The 20,679-nt window shown below is 42.5% G+C and overlaps 1 protein-coding gene across 1 annotated transcript in view; it reads right to left on the bottom strand.

Moving 5' to 3' along the window:
- SNCA (synuclein alpha) overlaps nucleotides 1–20,679 on the bottom strand; it is an 86,674-nt gene that overhangs the window by 53,752 nt on the left and 12,243 nt on the right. The window contains exon 4 of the mRNA XM_066574897.1: nucleotides 11,391–11,536. Within this exon, the coding sequence (XP_066430994.1) occupies nucleotides 11,391–11,536 (146 nt within the window). The remainder of the gene's footprint in view (nucleotides 1–11,390; nucleotides 11,537–20,679) is intronic.

The raw sequence follows: 20,679 nt of genomic DNA, 5'->3' as shown, positions 1-20,679 counted from the left end.
CAGTTAACACCTATAGATGTATTTTACCTTAGCTTGAGGCTTCTTTCACATGAGCGCATATCGGCCAGCCGTTTTTACAGCCAGACGATATACACTATGTTGGGGGGCAAAAAAAAACTGGTGAACGGGTGCACAAATAAAATGTTTGCGCGCCCGTTTATATGGCCTTGTGAGGCCAGCGCAAATGCGCCAAGCTCACAAGGCCATTGCCCATTCCTCCTCTCTCCCCATCGCAGGCTCACTTCTCGTTCCTCCCCTCTCGTTCTGTGCAACAGGAGGGGATGGAGCTAAGTCTCGCCTCGCCTCCTCCCATTGATCGCTATAGACAAGGGGAGAGGAGAGGACGGGCGCTTAGCTCCGCACCCCCCTCATTGCACAGAACGAAAGGTGAGCCTGCACGGGGGAAGAGGAGAACAGAGGGAGGGAGTTTAGCAGCCACGCTGCTAAACTCCCTCCCACCTAGGGCCGCTGCCATGGGCTCCAGTAGGAGCCCATGCAGCGGCCAATGTATTCTGGCCCAAAAGATAGTTCCAGGACTATCTTTTGGGCCCGACGTAAAAACAGCTGGCGCTATATTGGCTTGGCTGTTTTTACATCTCAGAAATACGCCCATGTGATCTGGAATCCAATGCATCAGATCACAGCGTATATTGGCCGGCAGTGAAAACGCTCATGTGAAAGAAGCCTGACTCTCAATACAATGTGTTATTAACCCCTTAATGACGTGGCCCCTTTTTTTTCCCCATTTTCGTTTTTTTCCTCCCCCCTTTAAAAAAAATCATAACTCCTTTATTTATCCATTGACGTCGCTGTATGAGGGCTTGTTTTTTTGCGGGATGAGTTGTAGTTTTTAATGGTTCCATTTAATGTACCATATAATGTACTGAAAAACTTTTTAAAAATTCTAAGTAGAGTAAAATGAAAAAAAAATAGCATCCAGCCATCTTTCAGTGCGTCTTGTTTCTACAGCGCACAAACTGCAACAAAAACGACCTGACAACTTTATTTTATGGGTCAGTACGGTTACTACGATACCAAATGTATAAGTTTTTTTTACTCTACTACTCTTTTTTTTTTCAAAGACATTTAATTTTTTTGAATTATTTTCTCATTTATTGCGGAATGTCCTGTATTTTCCGTTAGTACCTATTCGGAATACATATGAATTTTTGATCACTTTTTATTGCGTTTTTTTCTGGTAGACAGGGTGATTGACAAAGTGCATTTCTGGCGTTCTTTACTTTTTTTTCGGACGACGTTCACCGTGCGGGGTAAATAATGCGCTACTTTGATAGATCACACCTTTACGGATGCGGCGATACCAAATATGTATATTTAATTTATGATTTAGATTTTCTAATTACAGATATGGCAAAAGGGGGGTGATTTAAAACTTTATTACTTTGTTTTTACAATTAAAAAAACTTTATTGATCTTTTTTTTACTTTACTTTGAAGTCCCCCTGGGGGACTACAATATACAATGCTTTGATTACTCCTGCAGTATGACGTAATGCTTTAGCATTAAGTCATACTGCATTCTGACAGGCAGCCTATCAAGCCACCCCACGGCAATGGCTTGATAGGCGGTCTCTCGAGGCAGCCCTGGGGCTTTTCAGAAGGCCCCCGGCAGTCATGACACCTGCACGGCTCCCCTGATCTCACTGCAGGGGGGCCATACAGGACGTTCGGGGGATTTAAATAGCCGCCCTGCGACCTCTCTGCATACATAGCCGCCCTGCGACCTCTCTGCATACATACCCCTACGCTCCAAGACGTACGTCCTGGAGCGGGAAGGGGTTAAGATATGCCAACCTATCTGGGCAGTTTATTAACACTTTGAATTGCTTTACAATGGGTTTTGTTGTGTAAAGGTAACAAGAGCTTTTTAATGGGTTAAGATAACTTTCTGCACATGACTATCACTATCAAGGTAAACTTTGCCGCATCTGTACATGAACATTTTATTTACAGCTATAGGAACATAGGAAGAGCATGTAAATGTTCAGTAGGGTCAATACACTTGGTTGAATTTGCGGGCCTTGTGCTGCCCATGTATTCTACGGGCAGCAAACATTAGCATTGTAGCCTCTCAGGCAATTTACATGCATCACTTTTCACCTGCACGAGAGGTCCATTTCTATAACACAGCTGAAGGTGAAAACGGATGAAAATAGGGTGGAGAAGAATAAGACTTGCGATATGTAGTATCTGTGCAGTTTGGACGGCGCATGGACAGGCAGAACTCGCAATATGGATATGTGAATCCAGTCTTATACTAGATGTTCTGTGTTTAGTAATGCTCTACTATATCATGGACTATTATAAAATGATCTTTTAACACTAAGCCAATAATACCCATGTTTTGATAGACTCACCTAAGTATGTGTTCAAAGCAGTATAATTAAAGCCACAATGGAAATTCCAGCCTAATGAATTCAATTTCCATAAGACATCATCAAATGCCAAGATTGATTCTTGTCAAGTGCCAAGAAATGCAGTAGCTTTCAATGGTCTTTATATCAGCCTGGTGAAATGAATGGCTTAAGGGAGTCAAATTCATCATTCTAATTAGTGCTGGGATATGGCAGGTAGGATGGAGGAAGGAGCTAAACATTTGTCTGCTATAAGCTAATTACATATCGCTCTAGAATTGGGTTTCTGCCAAGACACTGAGATCTTTGCACCATTAAATTTTCCATGTGTGCAACGTAATTGGATATGTAAGTGAGAAAACATAAAAATATCATTATTGATCATTTTAAAGGGACCAGATCACCAATTTCTTATTAATTAAAACCAGTTAGAGAAATATTTTCCATTTTCTAATCTGTTTTTGTTTTCTGATGGTAGAATTTTTTATTCTGTTGCCTGTACATGACTATGGGGGCAGCCATCTTGCCTGAGCTACATTTGCAGTATTAAGTGAGATGCTTTAGGGCTCCTGTCCACGGGCGAAGTTTCACTGCGTTCCCCACAGCGATTATCCGGCCGCGGGGAACGCAGTGAACGCTTTCCGTAGCTCTGCTATGGAAAGTGCAGCCCCCCTTTCCACAGGCAGAGAATCATAGCGATTCTCTGCTCGCAGCCGCAATTCTCCGCGGTGAGCCTATCTGTCAGGCTCACTCCTACTTCCCGGCGGCGGCTCCCTTGGCGGAAAGATCCGCCGTGGGATTTTGCAACGCCTGTGGACAGGCAGCCTTAGAGCAGTTTCATGGGCCATTCTCCTAATGGACAGGAGCTGACCCATTGACTTGTATGGGAGGCTGTTCTAGAAATGTTTTGTGACTTGTGCAGCAGTGATTGTGCCAGGAGGGAGAATAAATAATCACAGCTTATTACCTATTGTGAATGGTGCATCCCGTGTTATCCACATATAGGCTTTATTTGTGCATTTAGACTGAACGATTATTGTTCAGAAAAGCATTCAAATGAGCAAAACTGTATGATAATCATCCAGTTTAACTGCTGCAACGACTGAACGACCGACGAGAATTGTGAGGTTCTCGAATTGTGAGTTTCAGCTGGGATAAAAACCAGCATCAGTCAGATCAGTAAGTATCAGCCTATTATTAGGCTCTGTGGCTAGTGTGAAAAATTCTGGATTTTTTTTAATATATTGATGTGATCCAAAATAATAAAAAAAAAATCATCAAAATTTCCTTTACAATATTTAACACAAAAATGTAATTTTCTGATGATACATTCCCTTTAAGTAAAACACTACGGGGCACAAATCTTTACTTATACAAATATTCTGAGATACTGAAAAATGACTGCTTGTTGCATCACTGCATTATGCATCTGATTTAGTTGACAACTGTATACTTTTGGTTAGTAAGGACCTACAACATAACACCCTCTTCCTTATCTTATAAATCAAATTTTAACATATGGGGACTAATATAGTCATGGTATTTATTGACACACATTTGTGAGCACTGCAAAGTTGCTCTCCTTTGCCGAAAACAGGTGAAAATTGTTATATCTGAGAATAAATGATCTCCTGTTAGAAGTGCTTGCATTCACAGAAAAAATCCTATATATTTTTTAAGTTTTGGGCTGGCATTAAGGGGTTGCCCACTCAGTTACAGCAAATGTGGACCAATATGCCACAAGATAGCATATGGAACCTGTGTGCCTCCATACCCGCCCATCACATCTTGCATCCAAGCTAGATGCAGCCCAACAGGAAACTAGAGCCTCCATATCCACCCATAACACATCTTGTATCTAAGCTAGAGGCAGCCCAACAGGGTACTAGAGCCTCCATGCCCGCCTGTATCATATCCTGCATCCAAGCTAGAGGCGGTACAACAGGGTACTGAAGCCTCCATGCCCCTCATATCACATCTTGTATCCAAGCTAGAGGCAGCCCAGCAGAGTACTAGAGCCTCTGTGCTCGCCTGTATCACATCTTGTATCCAAGCTAGAGGCGGTAAAACATGGTACTAGAGCCTCCATGCCTGCCTGTATCACATCTTGTATCCAAGCTAGAGGCAATACAACAGGGTACTAGAGCCTAAATGCCTGCCTGTATCACATCTTGTATCCAAGCTAGAGGCAGTACAACAGGGTACTAGAGCCTCCATGCCTGCCTGTATCACATCTTGTATCCAAGCTAGAGGGGGTACAGCAGGGAACTAGAACCTCCACACCCCCCTGTATCACATCTAGCCGATGTGCCGAGAACAGGAAACACTGATAGCGGGGCTAGGTCACAGGGGCGGCATTACGCTCCCCCGTTCCTGCGCTGCACCTATTGCGTTGGCTCATCTCCCCCCGGCTCTGCTCCCCAGTCCGCCGCTGTAGTTTGCGCTGTTCAACTCCCCCCGCCTGCGCTCTGCTGCTGTAGTTACAGCCGTGGCTCAGTTCCCCCCTGTGGCGCTGTGTTGTGGTGTCTCACCACTCCGAGTCTCCGCTCCCCACTCTGGCGCTGTGTTCCAGGGCCTCAGGTGCCCCCGCCTGTGCGCTCCGGTCTGGCGCTACAATGTCTGCGGCTCAGCTCCCCACCGCCGCAGCTCCCCGCTCCTCAGGCGCTGTACTGGGAGGCCTCACAGAAGTCGGGAGCTGCGGTACCAGACATCGACGGAGCCGCGGCCTGTAGAGTAACACCGCTGCGGGGGTACGGCACAGCACACTGACTGACAACCAATCCAGAGGTAGGGGTGTGACAGGGCCGTCCCTCTATCTAAGCCCTGTCACACCCCTCCCTACCTTACGGTGGCATCAAGATACATTAATACCTTCAGGAAGAGCCCAAGCTGCTCTACAGCAGACCTGGGGCATATGCGCGGAGCCTCTCCCCCTGAACCTTTCTCTGCTGTCAATACTCAGAGCAGTTGTGGAAATGTTAAATCACATGACCCTCTGTGTTGGCCATTTTATGGGCTTGGTTGCTTGCTGACTGCAGAAAAGGTGTTTCTGCACCAGGGATCATGGCGTTCTGGACCAGGAACACAGTGTAGAACCTCTAATAGATATATATGTGCAAGTTATCTATTTTCCTGTCTCGCATAGATTAGAAAATTGCCAACATAAATTGGCCAACCTCTTTAATGGTGCACAGTACAGCCCCTATATACAGTATCAGGAAAATAGGGTCCGTTTACCCCTGTTTGCCTCTCCAGACTTAGAGAGGTGGCCATTTAAGCTTGCACCACTGTGCTATCACACAACAGCCCACCTGTTTCATATGTTCACACCTTTAATGTGTCAATGTAATGTCAAACAGTGTTACTTGTAAGAGGTTAAAGAGTTAATTTTATAATGTTGGTGTATATTTCTTTAAAAATAATGTTGTGAGGCTGATGGCTTTGGCGTGAAGGAACCGAAAATAAGGACGGCCATGTTTTTGGGTTCTTTTGCTTTTTTATTAGTTGGAGGTAGAGTCTAGAGAGAGAGGGCGCATCTAGACATTGAGGTGATGATCCCATGTAGGCACTGAGTAAACCTCAGAATTATGATACAGAGATGGAGGAAGAATGAGGGATGATTCCTGAGTGTCCCATTACTGAAGGAGTAGAGCGGGTCCAACTAGCTGGAGCGGTCAGCTTCCGAAGCACTGCACGGCTGTACAAAAGACTTGGCCAAGTTAAAGAAAAGTTTAGCAGCAGCATGTGAAGCCAGGAGCAGTGTGATATTTCATATGGGGTGCTCACCCGGAGGCCATGTGACAGGGCCTTTTTTTATTGACACGGGCAAGAAGAAAACAATCTACCTGGCCTATGGAGATCCAGCACTGTAGATGCCATGAGCGAAGACTGATTCACAGTCAGAATGTGGTGAGCCACCTATCATCACCCCCACTACCCCCCACGGGTCAATCCCAGCCAGTAGTGAGAGACTCTACCACCACCTGCCTGTGTTAACGTTGTTTCTCAACAGTTTAATGGAAGGTACATTTGTAAATCTTTGCTGTCAATTTGTAACTATATTACTTTAGTTCCTGCTAGTAGTTGCCACTTTCCCTCTTTTGTAGGCCTTTCTACAAGTCTGTGTGCAGTAGGGTAAAAACTCCTGCTTTGCTGATGTAGTAAAACAAGTGCCCAAACAGGCAATGAATGGGTGAAGAAATATCTTTTGTAAATATCTGAGCAGATTTGGATGGAGGCAATGATGACATTTCCCCGTTATGTAGGAGGTGAAGAGAAACACTGTTAAATGTGTGTTACTGCCTTGTTAGTGCTTGGCACATTTAATCTTCTCATGTGATGCTTCTTCAATAACAAGTGAGATGAAAAGATTATTGTTGCATGCACTAATGTCTAATTTTACACCATATGCCTGTTCACAAATGCTTGCGAGGATGCAAAAGGTACTTTACAGGATACAATATAACTCAACCCAAAAAGATACACAAAGTCATGAGGTCATTACTGTATACAATATACTGTATTCCATTTGTACAGTTACAGGGGTTTCCCAGGATAGGTCATCAATAGTTAATCACTGGAAACCCGCCGCTTGGGCTAATCGCCTGGCCCACTGTCAGTGCAGCAGGAGAGATGTGCGTCGTAGGGGGCAGCGGAAGTGTCCTAGCTGGTTTCACTCCCATTGAAATCAATGCTTTTTATTTCATATGGAGTCATACAGAGATCTTTTAATCTTCTGTTGGGTTCTGTATGTCTACAACTGAAAGAAATATTGCTTGCTGCATTGAATGGCGTATTGTGGGGCTATTCTTCCCTAGAAGTATTTTATGTATGATTTTTCATTGCTTATATTGTAAGACCAAAATATTACACCGCGTTACAGAAAGGTGGTCATCATATACATCAGTGTTTATTCCCATAGCAAATATGCATCGAATCTGCAGTGGCAAAATCTGCACCTAAATGCTATGGATTTGATAGCATTTTCAATTGCAGATTTGCAATACCTTGCATTTCAAGGGTTGAATTCCACAGCAGACATGCTGTGGATTTAGAATCTGCAGCACTTTTCAGAAACACTGTGAATTCCCTGTGGATATTTTTCACACTATGTGAAGGAGATTTAGTAAATTCCACCCCCTCTGCATGATTTGTACTGTTAATACCACAGATTTTTGACAGCAATTCTGCAGCATTTTCAGCTATCGGAAAGCAGCTTTGTGCTTTCGTAGATGTGCTACATAACTAATCATATTTTATATATATTATATTCTATTGTGTATTTTGCAGTTAGAAGGATTCAATAGATGATAACATTGTTATGTAACGCTGGTTGTGGGTTATACATATATTTATAATTACAACTTTCATTTATTTACTTTCAGAACTTTCTGCCACATGATCTCTTTTACCCACCTGGATGCCCTTTTCCATAAAATCAGCATTAATCTACTTCCAGAAAATGCAATGGATGTGCAACAAGACACCGATTCCTATGGGTTCTAGTTCAGTTATGTACTTTACTAAATTGTACCCAAATCAATGGTAAGGTTCAAAGCACAGATGGTAACTTCTAGCTACAATTGTAAACCACAGATTAAAATACTACTTAAGAACACATCTATTAAATTGCCATTTCATTTGTCTGTACTTAAGCTAGCGCAAATGCTTCATTTATCCACCATAATGTTTCAATGTTACGGAATCCTGGCAGCTAATTTTCCCGAGTCCTTTATAATTGTTATACACTGCACGACGAGTAACATGGTAACAGCAGGTCAACATCCGCAGCTCTTGCTACGGGCTCGGATGCTGAAGGTCATTACATTAGCTTTGGGATAGAAAAAATGTATTTATCAGGACTGACTCGTATTCAACACGTTGCTTCTTCAGCCTGCTGGATTGAGAAAACGCATTGAAGAATGTAATCTTCAATCAATTAAGAGCCAATAGTGATCTAATAAAAACCTTGCTTCTAACACATTGAAGGACTTTGCATTAAAACATTGCATCTGTTCCGTTCAACCCCACCACGACTACCATTAGTATCACCCTGTGATATTTTGCAGAGCCAAATGGCAGCTCCTGTTGTCTCTGCCGCCGATGACGGGGTCACCGATGCTTCAGTGCTGTTCATCTGTTCAACACAATCATTCAAGTAACATTAAGCTGAATGACTTGCCATTGTTGTGTCAGCCATTGAAATTTGCCATGTCTCGCACCAGACACTTCATCTGAATCATAAGCAACCGTGCCAGCTCAATGTGCTTTTATCATTTCATGCGCGGAAGTTGCAGCCTTGAAGCTTTTTAATCCTATGCTTTTTTATCATCTCCATATACATGTATCTATAAACACATTAACCATTTACGTTCTGACAAATCATTTGCATCAAACACAAACCAGATGTACTTTATCTTAGTTACCAACAGTTGTCAGAAATTCTTTACCCAAAAATGAATACAGAAATATAAGTTGTACTGTAGCACCTGGCCCGCCGCTTTCATCTTCCATTTGACATCCATTGCGCATATGACTTATCAGCCAAACAAAGGCTTCACTAGTAACATGCCATTCGTGACAAAGATCACTGTGTTGATCGAAACGTCGTATGTGTATGGAGAAATAAAGGAAGAAGTTTTTACTGCATCGCTGTCTGCTGCCACAGTACTTCCCTTCTTACTGCTGAAGCCTGTTATTGGCTGAGGGGTCATCTGCCCACTGCAGCTTCTTCTGGGAGCAGAGCAGTGAGGACCAGGTCTCCTGCAATGCACATGGACAACTTAAAGGGGTTGTCCAGATATAAGCTACTGATGGACTATCATTAGGATAGATCATCAATAGTAGAGTGGTGGGGGTCTGTCACCTGGGACCTCTGCCGATCAGCTGTTCACTGGGCCAGTGTGTTTGTCCACCAAGCTAATTTCTGCAGGAAGCAGACAGCTCTGTTCTCACTGCAGTGGCCAGACTTGAGATTGCCAGCAGAATTTCCATTAATGTGAATGGGAACTTCATCTGTAACACAAAGATTGCCCACTACAGTAAGAACAGAGGTGTCTGCTTCCTGCAGAAATCAGCTCAGTGCATGAAGAAACCAGCCAGTGAACAGCTGATTAGTTGGGGTCCTGGACAGTGGACCCACGCCCCACCGATCTACTATTGACTGCTTAGCCTAAGAATAGGCCATCAGTAGTTTACAACCCCTTCAAGGAGGTGAGTAGGGATTATTACTTTATTTTACACCATTCCCTGCCATAAAAGCCCTTTAAAGAAAGTTGCTAAGGGGGTTGTCCCAACCAGAACTGAAGGCATGTCGGATCCAGCTGCTTGGAGCACACTTTGCAGAGGAAATGTTGTATTATATGGCACCCATTCAAATGCGTATAATAGCTCCATTTTCCACTGTGGCATAAAACAGCTATACTGTGATATGTATTGCCTGTAGGGTCCAATTGTAAAGATCATACAGTATGCAATGTGGTATATCTTTTACTTTTATTCCTATGCAGACCAACCTAGCAGGGGCTGAACAACACTCTTTTGGATCCGTTGTGTAAATGGAACCCAATGGATAGGTTTGGTGAATGCAGTGACTTCCTGATGCATACTCTCAATTTACTGATTTACTTAAACCAGCATTTTATAGATGAAGATTGCACTAGCATGAGGTGTGACAAATGTATTAGGACGTTCTAGTCTCTTAATACATTTGGTGCCTCTTTGGGTCGTCTATGTACAAAATTTGAAATCTACACCAGCTACCAACTGGCATAAAATTGAACTATAATTTATTTTCTGGCAAATTGCAGTGAATCTGATGGGCTGTGATTGGCCACAGCACCTAATATCAGGCACTGCCCATATTTTTAAAAAGTTGCAGGCTGGTGCAAAATCTTAAACACTTGCCAAAATGTGTTTCTTTAATACACCAGAAACTTGGCTTAAAAAGTTTACTTAATGTGCCCCACAGATCACAATGAAAGTGTGAGCAAAGCCTAACCTCAATCTTAGGGTTTATTCACATGACCATATTTACACTGGTATTTAACCGCATAATAAAAAATCACCCAAAAATCGCAACCATCCGAAGCATTGGTTTTCAATGTATTCATTCAAATGACTGATTATTGGCTGCGTAAAAAAAAGTGCGCCGGGAAAAATAGCGTACACGTGACCATTTTTGTGGCCGATTTTATACGCGGCATGCAAAGATACAAAGATAGGTCTTGCCCTATTTTTTGCCGAGATGCACTGTAAGCTCCGATAGCTGGAAAAAAGGGAGGGGAGAGAGTTACCTGGCATACAGAGCTGTGAAAGGAACACAGCTGGCCTGATTTAAGCATTATTGATCATTCCGAGGATTTCTGCTGATCGCTGTTTTTTAATCTATTCTGCGTATCTTTTTGCCAATACGCAGCAGCGGCCCATGTGAATGGCTGAAAAATGCAAATAAGATCGGGACTTGATCGTGGCAGTTATTCATTCCTGTGATAATATGGTACGTACGGTCATGTGAATGAGGCCGTAGAGTGAAACTGTAAAAAGTCCCAAGTGATTAGGCAGTTAATCTGCTATTACAGAACTAGGTGCTCATATATGGCAATCGGGTTGTTTTTCATATTCCCTCATTAGCAGCCATTGTCTTATATTGGTCAACTATGTTTCGGTAATAGGAGATTTGCCTCTAACACAGCTCTGCATCTTTGTATCTTATGTTTTTATTAAAATGTATGAAGAATATTGGGAAATAAGCTCTTATTTCATTTATTTTATTATGTACAATTATCTGTTTATAACTAATGTGAAAAAGCTGATTAATGTTATAGAAACTCGGTCTGCTCTCTATTTCCTATTTGTAGACAGTTTTACTGGTGCGTATATGAGCACCATGTGCTCATATATTCCAATGTGTGATGTCATGGTCTAAGAAATAAAGAAGGGCTTTTCATACTATGCCCTCCGAACATTAATATTACCCTCAGTTATTCTGTAGTTTTTCATATTGTAGAACACATACCTGTTTACCCATCTGATCCTTTTTCACTAGACCTGTGGCAGCAGCAATATTTCCAGCTCCTTCTACTGTCTTCTGTGCAACTGCAGTCACTCCTGTAACTACTGCACCACCCACGTGAGAAACTTGTTCTTTGGTTTTTTCAGCCACTAGTTAGAAATCATAAAATAAGAAATATTACTATATGACATGAGATATAATATTTACTAATACAATGTAAAGAGTATGACGGCAGGAAAGAGCCATTGACTTATACACTTTGTCCAAAAAAGTCAAGCACCTAGAAGAAGTTCTTGTTCTGCTGCAAAACTCGGCATGCACTTACATCTCAGGCAGATATGTAAATGATTAGAGTAGTGGCGTGATTAGATGAACAGTCTTGCCACCCAAAGCCCTCAAAGTAGTTCCACCCTTAGCCTATAAAAAGGCTCTTCTACCGCTTGTGTGGAGCTTGTTGACCACCAGCCGCCTCTATGATGCAATCAGCCATTTTGCCCAGTTAACAGCGTTTTAGAGGGGACGCATTATTGGAATGCAAAAAGCTGGATGGTCGCATTGAACAACTGCTCACCACCTGGGCCCTTCTGACCAGACTATTAGGAAGTGTTAAGACCAGTGGGTGTGTGAGGGCACACAAGGTGACGGGGCTCAGGACACCCTCAACAGGCCACCAGTATAAAGGATCGTATGATCATCTGACAAGCATGAACAGCACCAACTGTGTCTTTGTCTGACATCCAGAGACAGGTGGCCTCATCGTTACTGGCCGCTATGTCTGTCGGAACCATTTTCAGGCGCTTGGCTGAAGGACATTTGGTCTCACAGCACCCATTATATATATTGTCTTTGACACCCTGTTGCCTTCATTTGCACCAGTGTCATATACAATGAAATTTAGCTGCTACGGAGTGGAACCAGGTTGTCTTAAATGGCAAATCCTGGTTTAGTTTGGGCATGGATAATGGCTGTGTTCGTGTCTGGAGACCTAGGGGTGAGCACCTCAATCCTGATTTTGCTGTAGAGTGGCTCACTGCCCCCTGCTTGTGTGTGATGGTGTGGGGTGACATCGCATATGACAGTTGGTCACCCATAGTAGTGGTACAAGGGACAATGACAGCTCAGCGGTATGTTCAGGACATCCTGCAGCCACATGTGTTGTCTCTCATGGTGGCTTCTAAGAGGCATTTCCCAGTAGGATAATGCTCTGCTGCACACAAAGGATGTCATAGGAATGTCTCCACAACATTACCACACTTCTGTGGCTGCACGGTTACCAGATTTATCGTCAATATAACATGTATTGGACCATCTGGGGCACCAACTTTGACAGCCTAAGAGTTTGCATGAGCTAGAGGTTCAGTTACAGAAAATGTTGACCAATATGTCACAGGATACCATACAGAACCTGTATGCCTCCATGCCCATCTGTATCCCATCTTGCATCTAAGCTAGAGGTGGACCAAAGGGGACTAGAGGCTCCATGCCTGCCTGTATCACATCTTTTATCCAAGCTAGAGGCAGTACAACAGGGTAGTAGAGCCTCCGTGCCTGCTCATATCACATCTTGCATCCAAGCTAGAGGCGGTTTAACAGGGTACTAGAGCCCCCATGCCTGCCCATATTACATCTTTTATCTAAGCTAGAGGTGGGCCCAACAGGATACTAGAGCTTCCATGCCTGTCAGTATCACATCTTGTATCCAAGCTAGAGGTGGTACAACAGGGTACTAGAGCCTTCATGCCCGCTCGTATCACATCTTGTAACGAAGCTAGAGGTGGCTCAACAGGGTACTAGAGCCTTCATGCCCGCTCGTATTACATCTTGTAATGAAGGTAGAGGCGGTACAACAGAATACTAGAGCCTCCTTTCAACAAGTCAGTTTTCTGCAATAATTCATCCTTTTGTTCTGATATTGTAATCACTTACTTATATCAGCGTTACAATCAGACAGAGAAAGTTTCATTCCTCTCTGATAGCGTCTTCTAGGGGAGGGATTTTCTGACAATGTGTAATTACCATCATTCTTAATAAAGATCTGTTCTTCACTAATTTTTCCAGTTTGTTGATATCAAGACTTTAGTCTGAAAATGTAAAATGGCTGTATGCGAATTGTTCCCAAGTAACTAGTCCATGTGATGTCCAATATTCACAGATTTGCGCATCGCATGTGCCATTGCTGTCCATAAAAATAAACAAGAATAGGACATGCAGCGATTTATTTTCACATGGACCATCAGTCTGTGTAAAAGAATGTTGCAATAAATATCCTCAGAGGCTGTTATAGGGCCATGTGCTGAACATGGAATACCTGGACAGCATCCGGTCCAAATGTACGACCATCTGAACGGGCTCTCTAAAGGCCCATTCAGACAGTCAAAAATTCATGTGATGAGCTGCCCATGTTCACAGACGGCACACAGACCCATAGCAGACTATTAGGTTATTCTCACAAATGTCGTTTCACGTGGACTGATGGTCTGTGTGATAGAAATTGCTTATGCAATGTGCGGGGTCCATAAGTATAGCACAGCTGACACAGCTGACAAATGGGTGTCCGTTTGCTGTCTGATTTTAGTTGCACTCAAGTTTCTGGGGTAGAACAGCTTTAGAATACATCCTTAGCGTTGGTTCACATGAGCGTAAGCGCATTTTGGTTGCATAAATATGCTGCATATTTACGTGAATTTGTAAATTTAGCCCGCTCCGGCATAATTTTGTGAGCGCAAATAAGCTGCATAATTGTGCACAAAAAAAGAATGCACGAAATCACATTAACCCATTTAGGACCAGGCACAGTAAATATATGGTGCCTGGTCCTGGGCTTAAAGCCCAGCCGTATGTAAAATTACAATTATATGCCTCCTGTCTCTGCAATCAATCAGAAGCAGGACGGGTTGGCAGCTATTAGTAACAGCTGATAACCCGGAGGAGGAGGCAGGAGCAGTTTTTAACTCTTTTGACCTTATCCTTCCTCGAGTAAACAGCGCTCAATGAGCACTGTGTACTGAAAAGTAAAAGTGGAAGTGGAAGTTCCACTATGAGAGCCCAGGGGTCATGTGACTGCTGGATTCCCTGCTGTATCAGAGCTGCAGGGTCGTACTAGACCCTGACCAGCTCTGACAGTGACTAATGTCACTACAGGGGTTGCTTTTTCCTGTAACTGGGGGTTCCTATGGATGTCTCAGCTACAGTGGGAAAGTGTCAAATAAAAAAGTAAAAAAAAAACATGTGAATGTCCCCCAGAGGTTTTACATGACGTCATGGGGGACATAGATAGTAAAAAATATAATTATATACATCAGTAAAACAATATTACAGAATAAAACACCAATATAAACATAAGAAAGAAAATAACCCAAAACCGACGCCAACCAAAACCATCGCTATAAGCGCTCTGTAATCCAAAACCATACATATTGTATATCAAAACCTCCGAAATAAAACGAGAAAACCATTACCATACTTTATTTTAGCCTAAATATACTAATATACTTTATACTAATATAAAAAAACTAGAAATATTTAAAAAATAATTTTTTTTAGCTTTTTATCCCCAATAAAACAAAAAAAATGGAAAAAAAGTCAGTGAAAAAGATATTTAAAAATAGCTCTATACGTCACGGGAAAAAAAATGCAGCAAAAATAATTTTGATAGTTAAAAAAAAAAAAAAAAGGCAGGAAAACCACCACATGGGTAAAGTGTCTGGTCTGGGGTTAATCTTGAGTGTAAATATGCAGCAAATATGCACGTTTCCCATGCATTTTGTTTGTATTTAAACACACCCATTGATTTCATTGTGCTTCTATGGTGCATAATATGCACCAAGATAGGACAAGCTGCGTGTTTTTTCACATGATCATGCATTGCTTGAAAAAATACGCTCATGTGAACAAACCTATTGAAATCAATGGATTCTATTTACTGTGTAATACATGCACAAATATTGTGCGAGTAATGAGCGGTGCAAATACACTCTTGTGAATGAGCCCTTAAGCATCAAAATACTAATGACCACCTGTGCGTGAGGGACTCCGTGAGTAACATGTGATGATGTCACCGTCATGTGATCAGTCACTGGTGCTTTGAGCTCCGCCCCTGATCACATGATGGTGACATCATCACACGTTCTAAAACAGCAGCCGTGTAGTTACAACTCCAATCCCTTTCACTATATCATATTAGTAAGTGGCTCAGTGCTATAATTTCCTAATAATTACTAGTAATTTCCCTATAAAGATGTTTTCTACCTAATAAATTTTTGGAAAAACCTATTTATAACCATACCCTGAAGTAATAAAAGATATGACACATATATGAGCCACATAACTAATGCTGCTTGCCAGGCATGTACTGGCAGCATGTGTAGTGACCCAGAGGGTCCTTCAGGGTAGTCCTAAGGTTAATAGGTCCTTTAGACCTTGCTATGAACCGTTATGCTGACATGGGAGGCACTCTTTAGGGGGAAGAGGGAGCCAAGCACATGTAGTACACAGAGGAAGGGAAGTGAGGAGTTGGTGGAGAGAAGTGTTCAGAGAAGGAAGTGCTGAGGAGAGTAGAAGCCAAGGCCTGGCTGAGGAAAGAGCCCGCAGCAGGAGAGGAGTCTGTTTCAACCCTGCCAGGAGACACGTGAACCAGGGCATACTCTCGTGTAGGCTGGAAAGATACCAGATATCACAATTGTGAGTTTACACACCAAAATGCAGAAGTCCCTGCACAGTCAGGAGTTAGTTTCCCCCAAGAGAGCATGCACCATCCTTCACATCTCACAAAGGAGTTTAAGCACCCAAATTTAACCCATTCCTAAAAGTACAAATTTCAGCTGAGAGAATATCACCAGAGTCCAGCAAATGTCCCACTCAGTCTTATTATATAGTGAAAGCTAAAAACTTAATGGTCATCTTCCATTGTCATGTGTGAATATATTGTGGATTTTAACAGCATTTTACTAAGCATTGTGTGAGTTGTATTCATCTTGCAAATGAAAGTTAACTGTGTTCCTTCAGGTCTACTTTACCACCATCCGACTTATCTTCTTATTCCACTAAGGGAATACATTACATTAAGGCACTGGCGTCATGACAAACCAACATCAATTCATTTAGCCAGAAACTCCTTTGCAATCCCACCTGCAGCTCGAGCTACCCTCGTAGGCTAAGTAGCCACCACCGTGACCAGGCGAGAGTCATCTCCATCCACTCTTCATTAACTCCTGTTCACTGCACATGTTCCTAACAACTGGTCTTCCTTATCTCACTCAGGCTTTCAGCAAGTTTTGGCAGTACATAAATCATGACTTTTGAATATGGGATGAATTCTCACTCAATCTTAAAACAACCCAAACTATGGTAAACTAAAGGCTCTGCAATAAGTACACAAAACACTTTATTTTGAGAGTCAAAGTCGCCACAGCTTTATTTGAATCGCAGAGCGCCCAGATGCGATGCCAATTGGAGTTAGTGTACTAGTGTGTTGGAATGGGGTAGAGGTGAACGGACAAAAAAGTGTGGATATGGAATTTAGCAAGTGTTGATGGCCTAGTACACTGGAGGACCCATGGTCTAAGCAACGTCTGTGAATTTGAAAAATAAGTGAGTTTATAAACCTCTATGGAATCCAAATAACCATGTGTGGAGCCAAATAACAGTTTTGTAGAAGTAAGCCAATAGTATAGAATCTAATGTTTTTACTTTGTAAAATCAAACCGCAATGTAAAGTATTTTGAGGTACGCAGACCTCTTCCTCAGACAGCTGGTTAACTTACTTACAGGAAATTATCAGTATATAGCGAAAATAAAAGATTCCTACCAATCTGTCCCAGAAAACCCTTTTTAGTTTAAAAATGGAATCCAGTGCATGGACAGCATGGTAGTGGGATTATGCCAATGAAACACACCATTTTTCATAAAAAAATGATCTTTCCATAAAGTTAGTTTCACGTAAGGGTATTACAAATACATAAATGTACCAATAATCTGCTTTTTGAAACTAGCCTAAAAGAAAAATGTTGCTATCCAGCTAGATTCTATGTAATCCAGTGTCATAACATCTGTTTAAAACATAAGTCATGATGTTGTTTTTACAAGGTTAGTTGGGGCTCCACCAGGGTTTGTCATTATAACAGCGAGAGATATAATGACCAAAGACCTCAATTAAACTCATAGAACAAGTGTGAACAGAGCCTAAATGTTAAAGCGTCCACGTCACGTCCAAGTACCCTCCCAAACAGCAGCATTACATCATTGACGCATGCAATACTTGATCTATGTATTTTCTGTCTGCGGTGAACATAGACCGGACCATTAGCGAAATACACTGAACTACATCTTCTGGACATGTGCTAGATTGCAGTAGAGTGATTTGTGTGGGATGTTGGTGCCTGTTTATGTGATGCTGCTGCAACAGAACAGTATCAGTCATTGTAGTGGGGTGGAAAACAATGGGGATGATTTACATATGCCTGACTCACTATACTGCTGAACAGCCTGCTAGACTCACTACAACTTATTTGCATTTTTGGCAGGAAAAATGTACTGTATCGCAGTATTACTGAGGTTCCTTCAATAATTTATCTTCCATATGTATCAATTATTTTATAGTGCCAGACATTTGGAGATGCATATGGACCCAACAGATCCACTTTAAGAAAAAGTATTCACAAAATATGCATTGCTATCCCTATTCCATAAATTCCAGGCCATAACTGGTTGGGGTACAGATTTAGCACACTTTAATTTGACGTTTTAACATATCACATAGCATTGGAAATGTCAAGTTAAATTTGCTGAATAATGGTATGTAACCTGTTGATACCACTCAAATCTTGGGGTGTTCTCACAATGAGGAGATGACAAGGGTATAAAGGGGTCAGACCTTGCAGATTTTAGCCCTGAGTGTGTCAGCCGGACCCTACTTAAGGATGGTGCAAAAAGGGTTCCCTAGATACAGCTTGGTCAACCAGAACGGGAATTCGCTCATAATACAGCATTGGGTTTGACAGTTTCAGTCTTTTAATGAGCGCAACAGTCTTAATGGTTATGTGTCTTTTCAGCAGCAATTTACTTGGCAGTTGCACTTCTTCACTGAGGCATTACTTGCTAGTGTGCAGCAACACAGTCTCTAACACTTTTAATCCAACTATCCCTTATCAGTAGAAACGGCAACAGTCTCTACTGCACAGTCTCTTCCTCACACTCCGATTTACTTTTACTGTAGCGTGCAGTTTCTCTCTAAGATGTGTCGCCAAATTGGCATAACTCACTTTTGCCTCCGGTCTTCAATGTGGTTCATCACATGCCAACAGACCTTATCACACAACTCTCAGTATACACTGTTGTTCAGTGCAGCTCAGCCCCACAGGGTAGAAAACTGGCTGATCAGCACAGCTCAGGTCACACTTACAGGGTGTCTTTTGTAGATCACCCAAGGACTCTCTGGGCCATGGTCCACAACCACTTCTAGAAACCCTTCCAATAACAGGAGCAAAGCATGCCCAGCAGCACTGCCACCATACCATGCAATGCAGGGAAGAAATCTGAGGTGAGATCTGATATGCCTAATAACAAGATGGAGTTTATTATGACCCTCCTCGTTCTGTATAATAACTATTTCCTATATGATGGTAAATTTTACAGACAAAGGTGTGGGACTGACATGGGGTCCAATATGGCCCCAACCTACGTGAACATCTTCATGGATCAGGTGGAGGAAATGTCGATATATACCACCCCATCCTGGACTTCGGTCTTGTCAAAAGAAATGTTATTTGAAAAGAGTTGAATTGGCTGCATTCAGGGAACTTGGGGGGATGTCTCTATCACTATACGCGCAGTGGACAAGTGGGGGTGCTATAGTGGTGATGGACACGTCCTCATACCATGAGGAGATTCTTTCCCAGCTTGGTGTTAGGGAAGTCTACAAGGCATTAACATCGGACCCCACATCAATATTTCAGAATGAACTAAACCTCATATTGGAGGATGCATTACATCAAGGCATAATTGATAGCCAATTAAAAAAATTTCTGCTACCAAAACATTTAGCTGTTCCAATACTCTATACCCTCCCAAAGATTTACAAAAACCTAGAGAACCCCCCTGGACGCTCCATCATATCAGGGAGAGGCTCTCTTTATACCAATACCTCAAAGTTCCTGGATAACGTCTCAAGACATTTTGTATTGAGTACTAAATCCTATATCAGGGATACCACGGATTTTCTATTGAAGATCCGTGAGGTCAGGATCACGGAGGAGATGATCCTGGGATCTTTTGACATTGTATCATTGTACATAAATATTGATCACATGCGGGGCCTTCAGGCCATGAGGGATCATTTGGTGAGATCTGATATGCTTAATAACAAGATGCAGTTTATTATGACCCTCCTCAAGTGCATTCTGTTTAATAACTATTTCCTATATGATGGTAAATTTTACAGATAAAGGCGTAGGACTGCCATAGGGTTCAGTGTGGCCCCAACCTACGCAAACATCTTCATGGATCAGGTGGAGGAGATGCCGATAAATACCTCCCTAACCTGGACTTTGGTCCAGGCATGGTGAAGGTATATAGACAACATCTTCATCATATGGAGAGGCACTGAGGCCAGTCTACGTGCCTTCCATAATAAAATCAACCATATACTCCCAGGCCTAAGCTTCACCCTGACTTGTTCTACACACCAAATCCAGTTCTTGGAAGTTATAGTCTTAAGATCAGAAGGCATGCTTAAAACTGACCTCTTTGCGAAACCTATGAACCATAATGGTCTGTTGAATTACAGCAGCTGCCACCCACCCAGGATGCTGGCTTTGCTTCCGTGGAGCCAGCTCCTGTGGATTAGGAGGATTGTGGATAACGATTTTGTAGATAATTGTCTGTGTGAGATTTGCGACAGATTTCTTGAGAGGGGTTACACCAGGAATCTGATTGCAGACCTCAGGGTCAAAGCTCATGCCCGTGAACGTGAGAGATTACTACAGCGTGTATCACGAAGTAAGGAGAGGTCCCAACTGCCCTTTGTTACCACCTACGGGCAGATCAGTGGAAGAGTCTTTCGGATAGCAAGGAGCAGCGGTGGTGGAGTTCTCTGCACATGCACTTGAATATGAGGGCACTGATCAGCTCTGTGAACATAGAGTGGTGCCATTAGTCATGCGAGAGATAGGTTCACTCTCACGCATGTGTAGTATAGATTCGGGAGGCGAGACGCTTCCATGACATTTGTGGGTATCTGTACAGGGTCGCGCGATAGAATGGCTCAATTCTTGCGCTTGCACATGCGCAGTGCAGC

This window comes from Eleutherodactylus coqui, chromosome 7, assembly GCF_035609145.1.
Source record: "Eleutherodactylus coqui strain aEleCoq1 chromosome 7, aEleCoq1.hap1, whole genome shotgun sequence".
Taxonomy (NCBI): domain Eukaryota; kingdom Metazoa; phylum Chordata; class Amphibia; order Anura; family Eleutherodactylidae; genus Eleutherodactylus; species Eleutherodactylus coqui.
The sequence above is the reverse complement of the archived record's forward strand: the minus strand, read 5'-3'. Positions and strand labels throughout refer to the sequence as shown.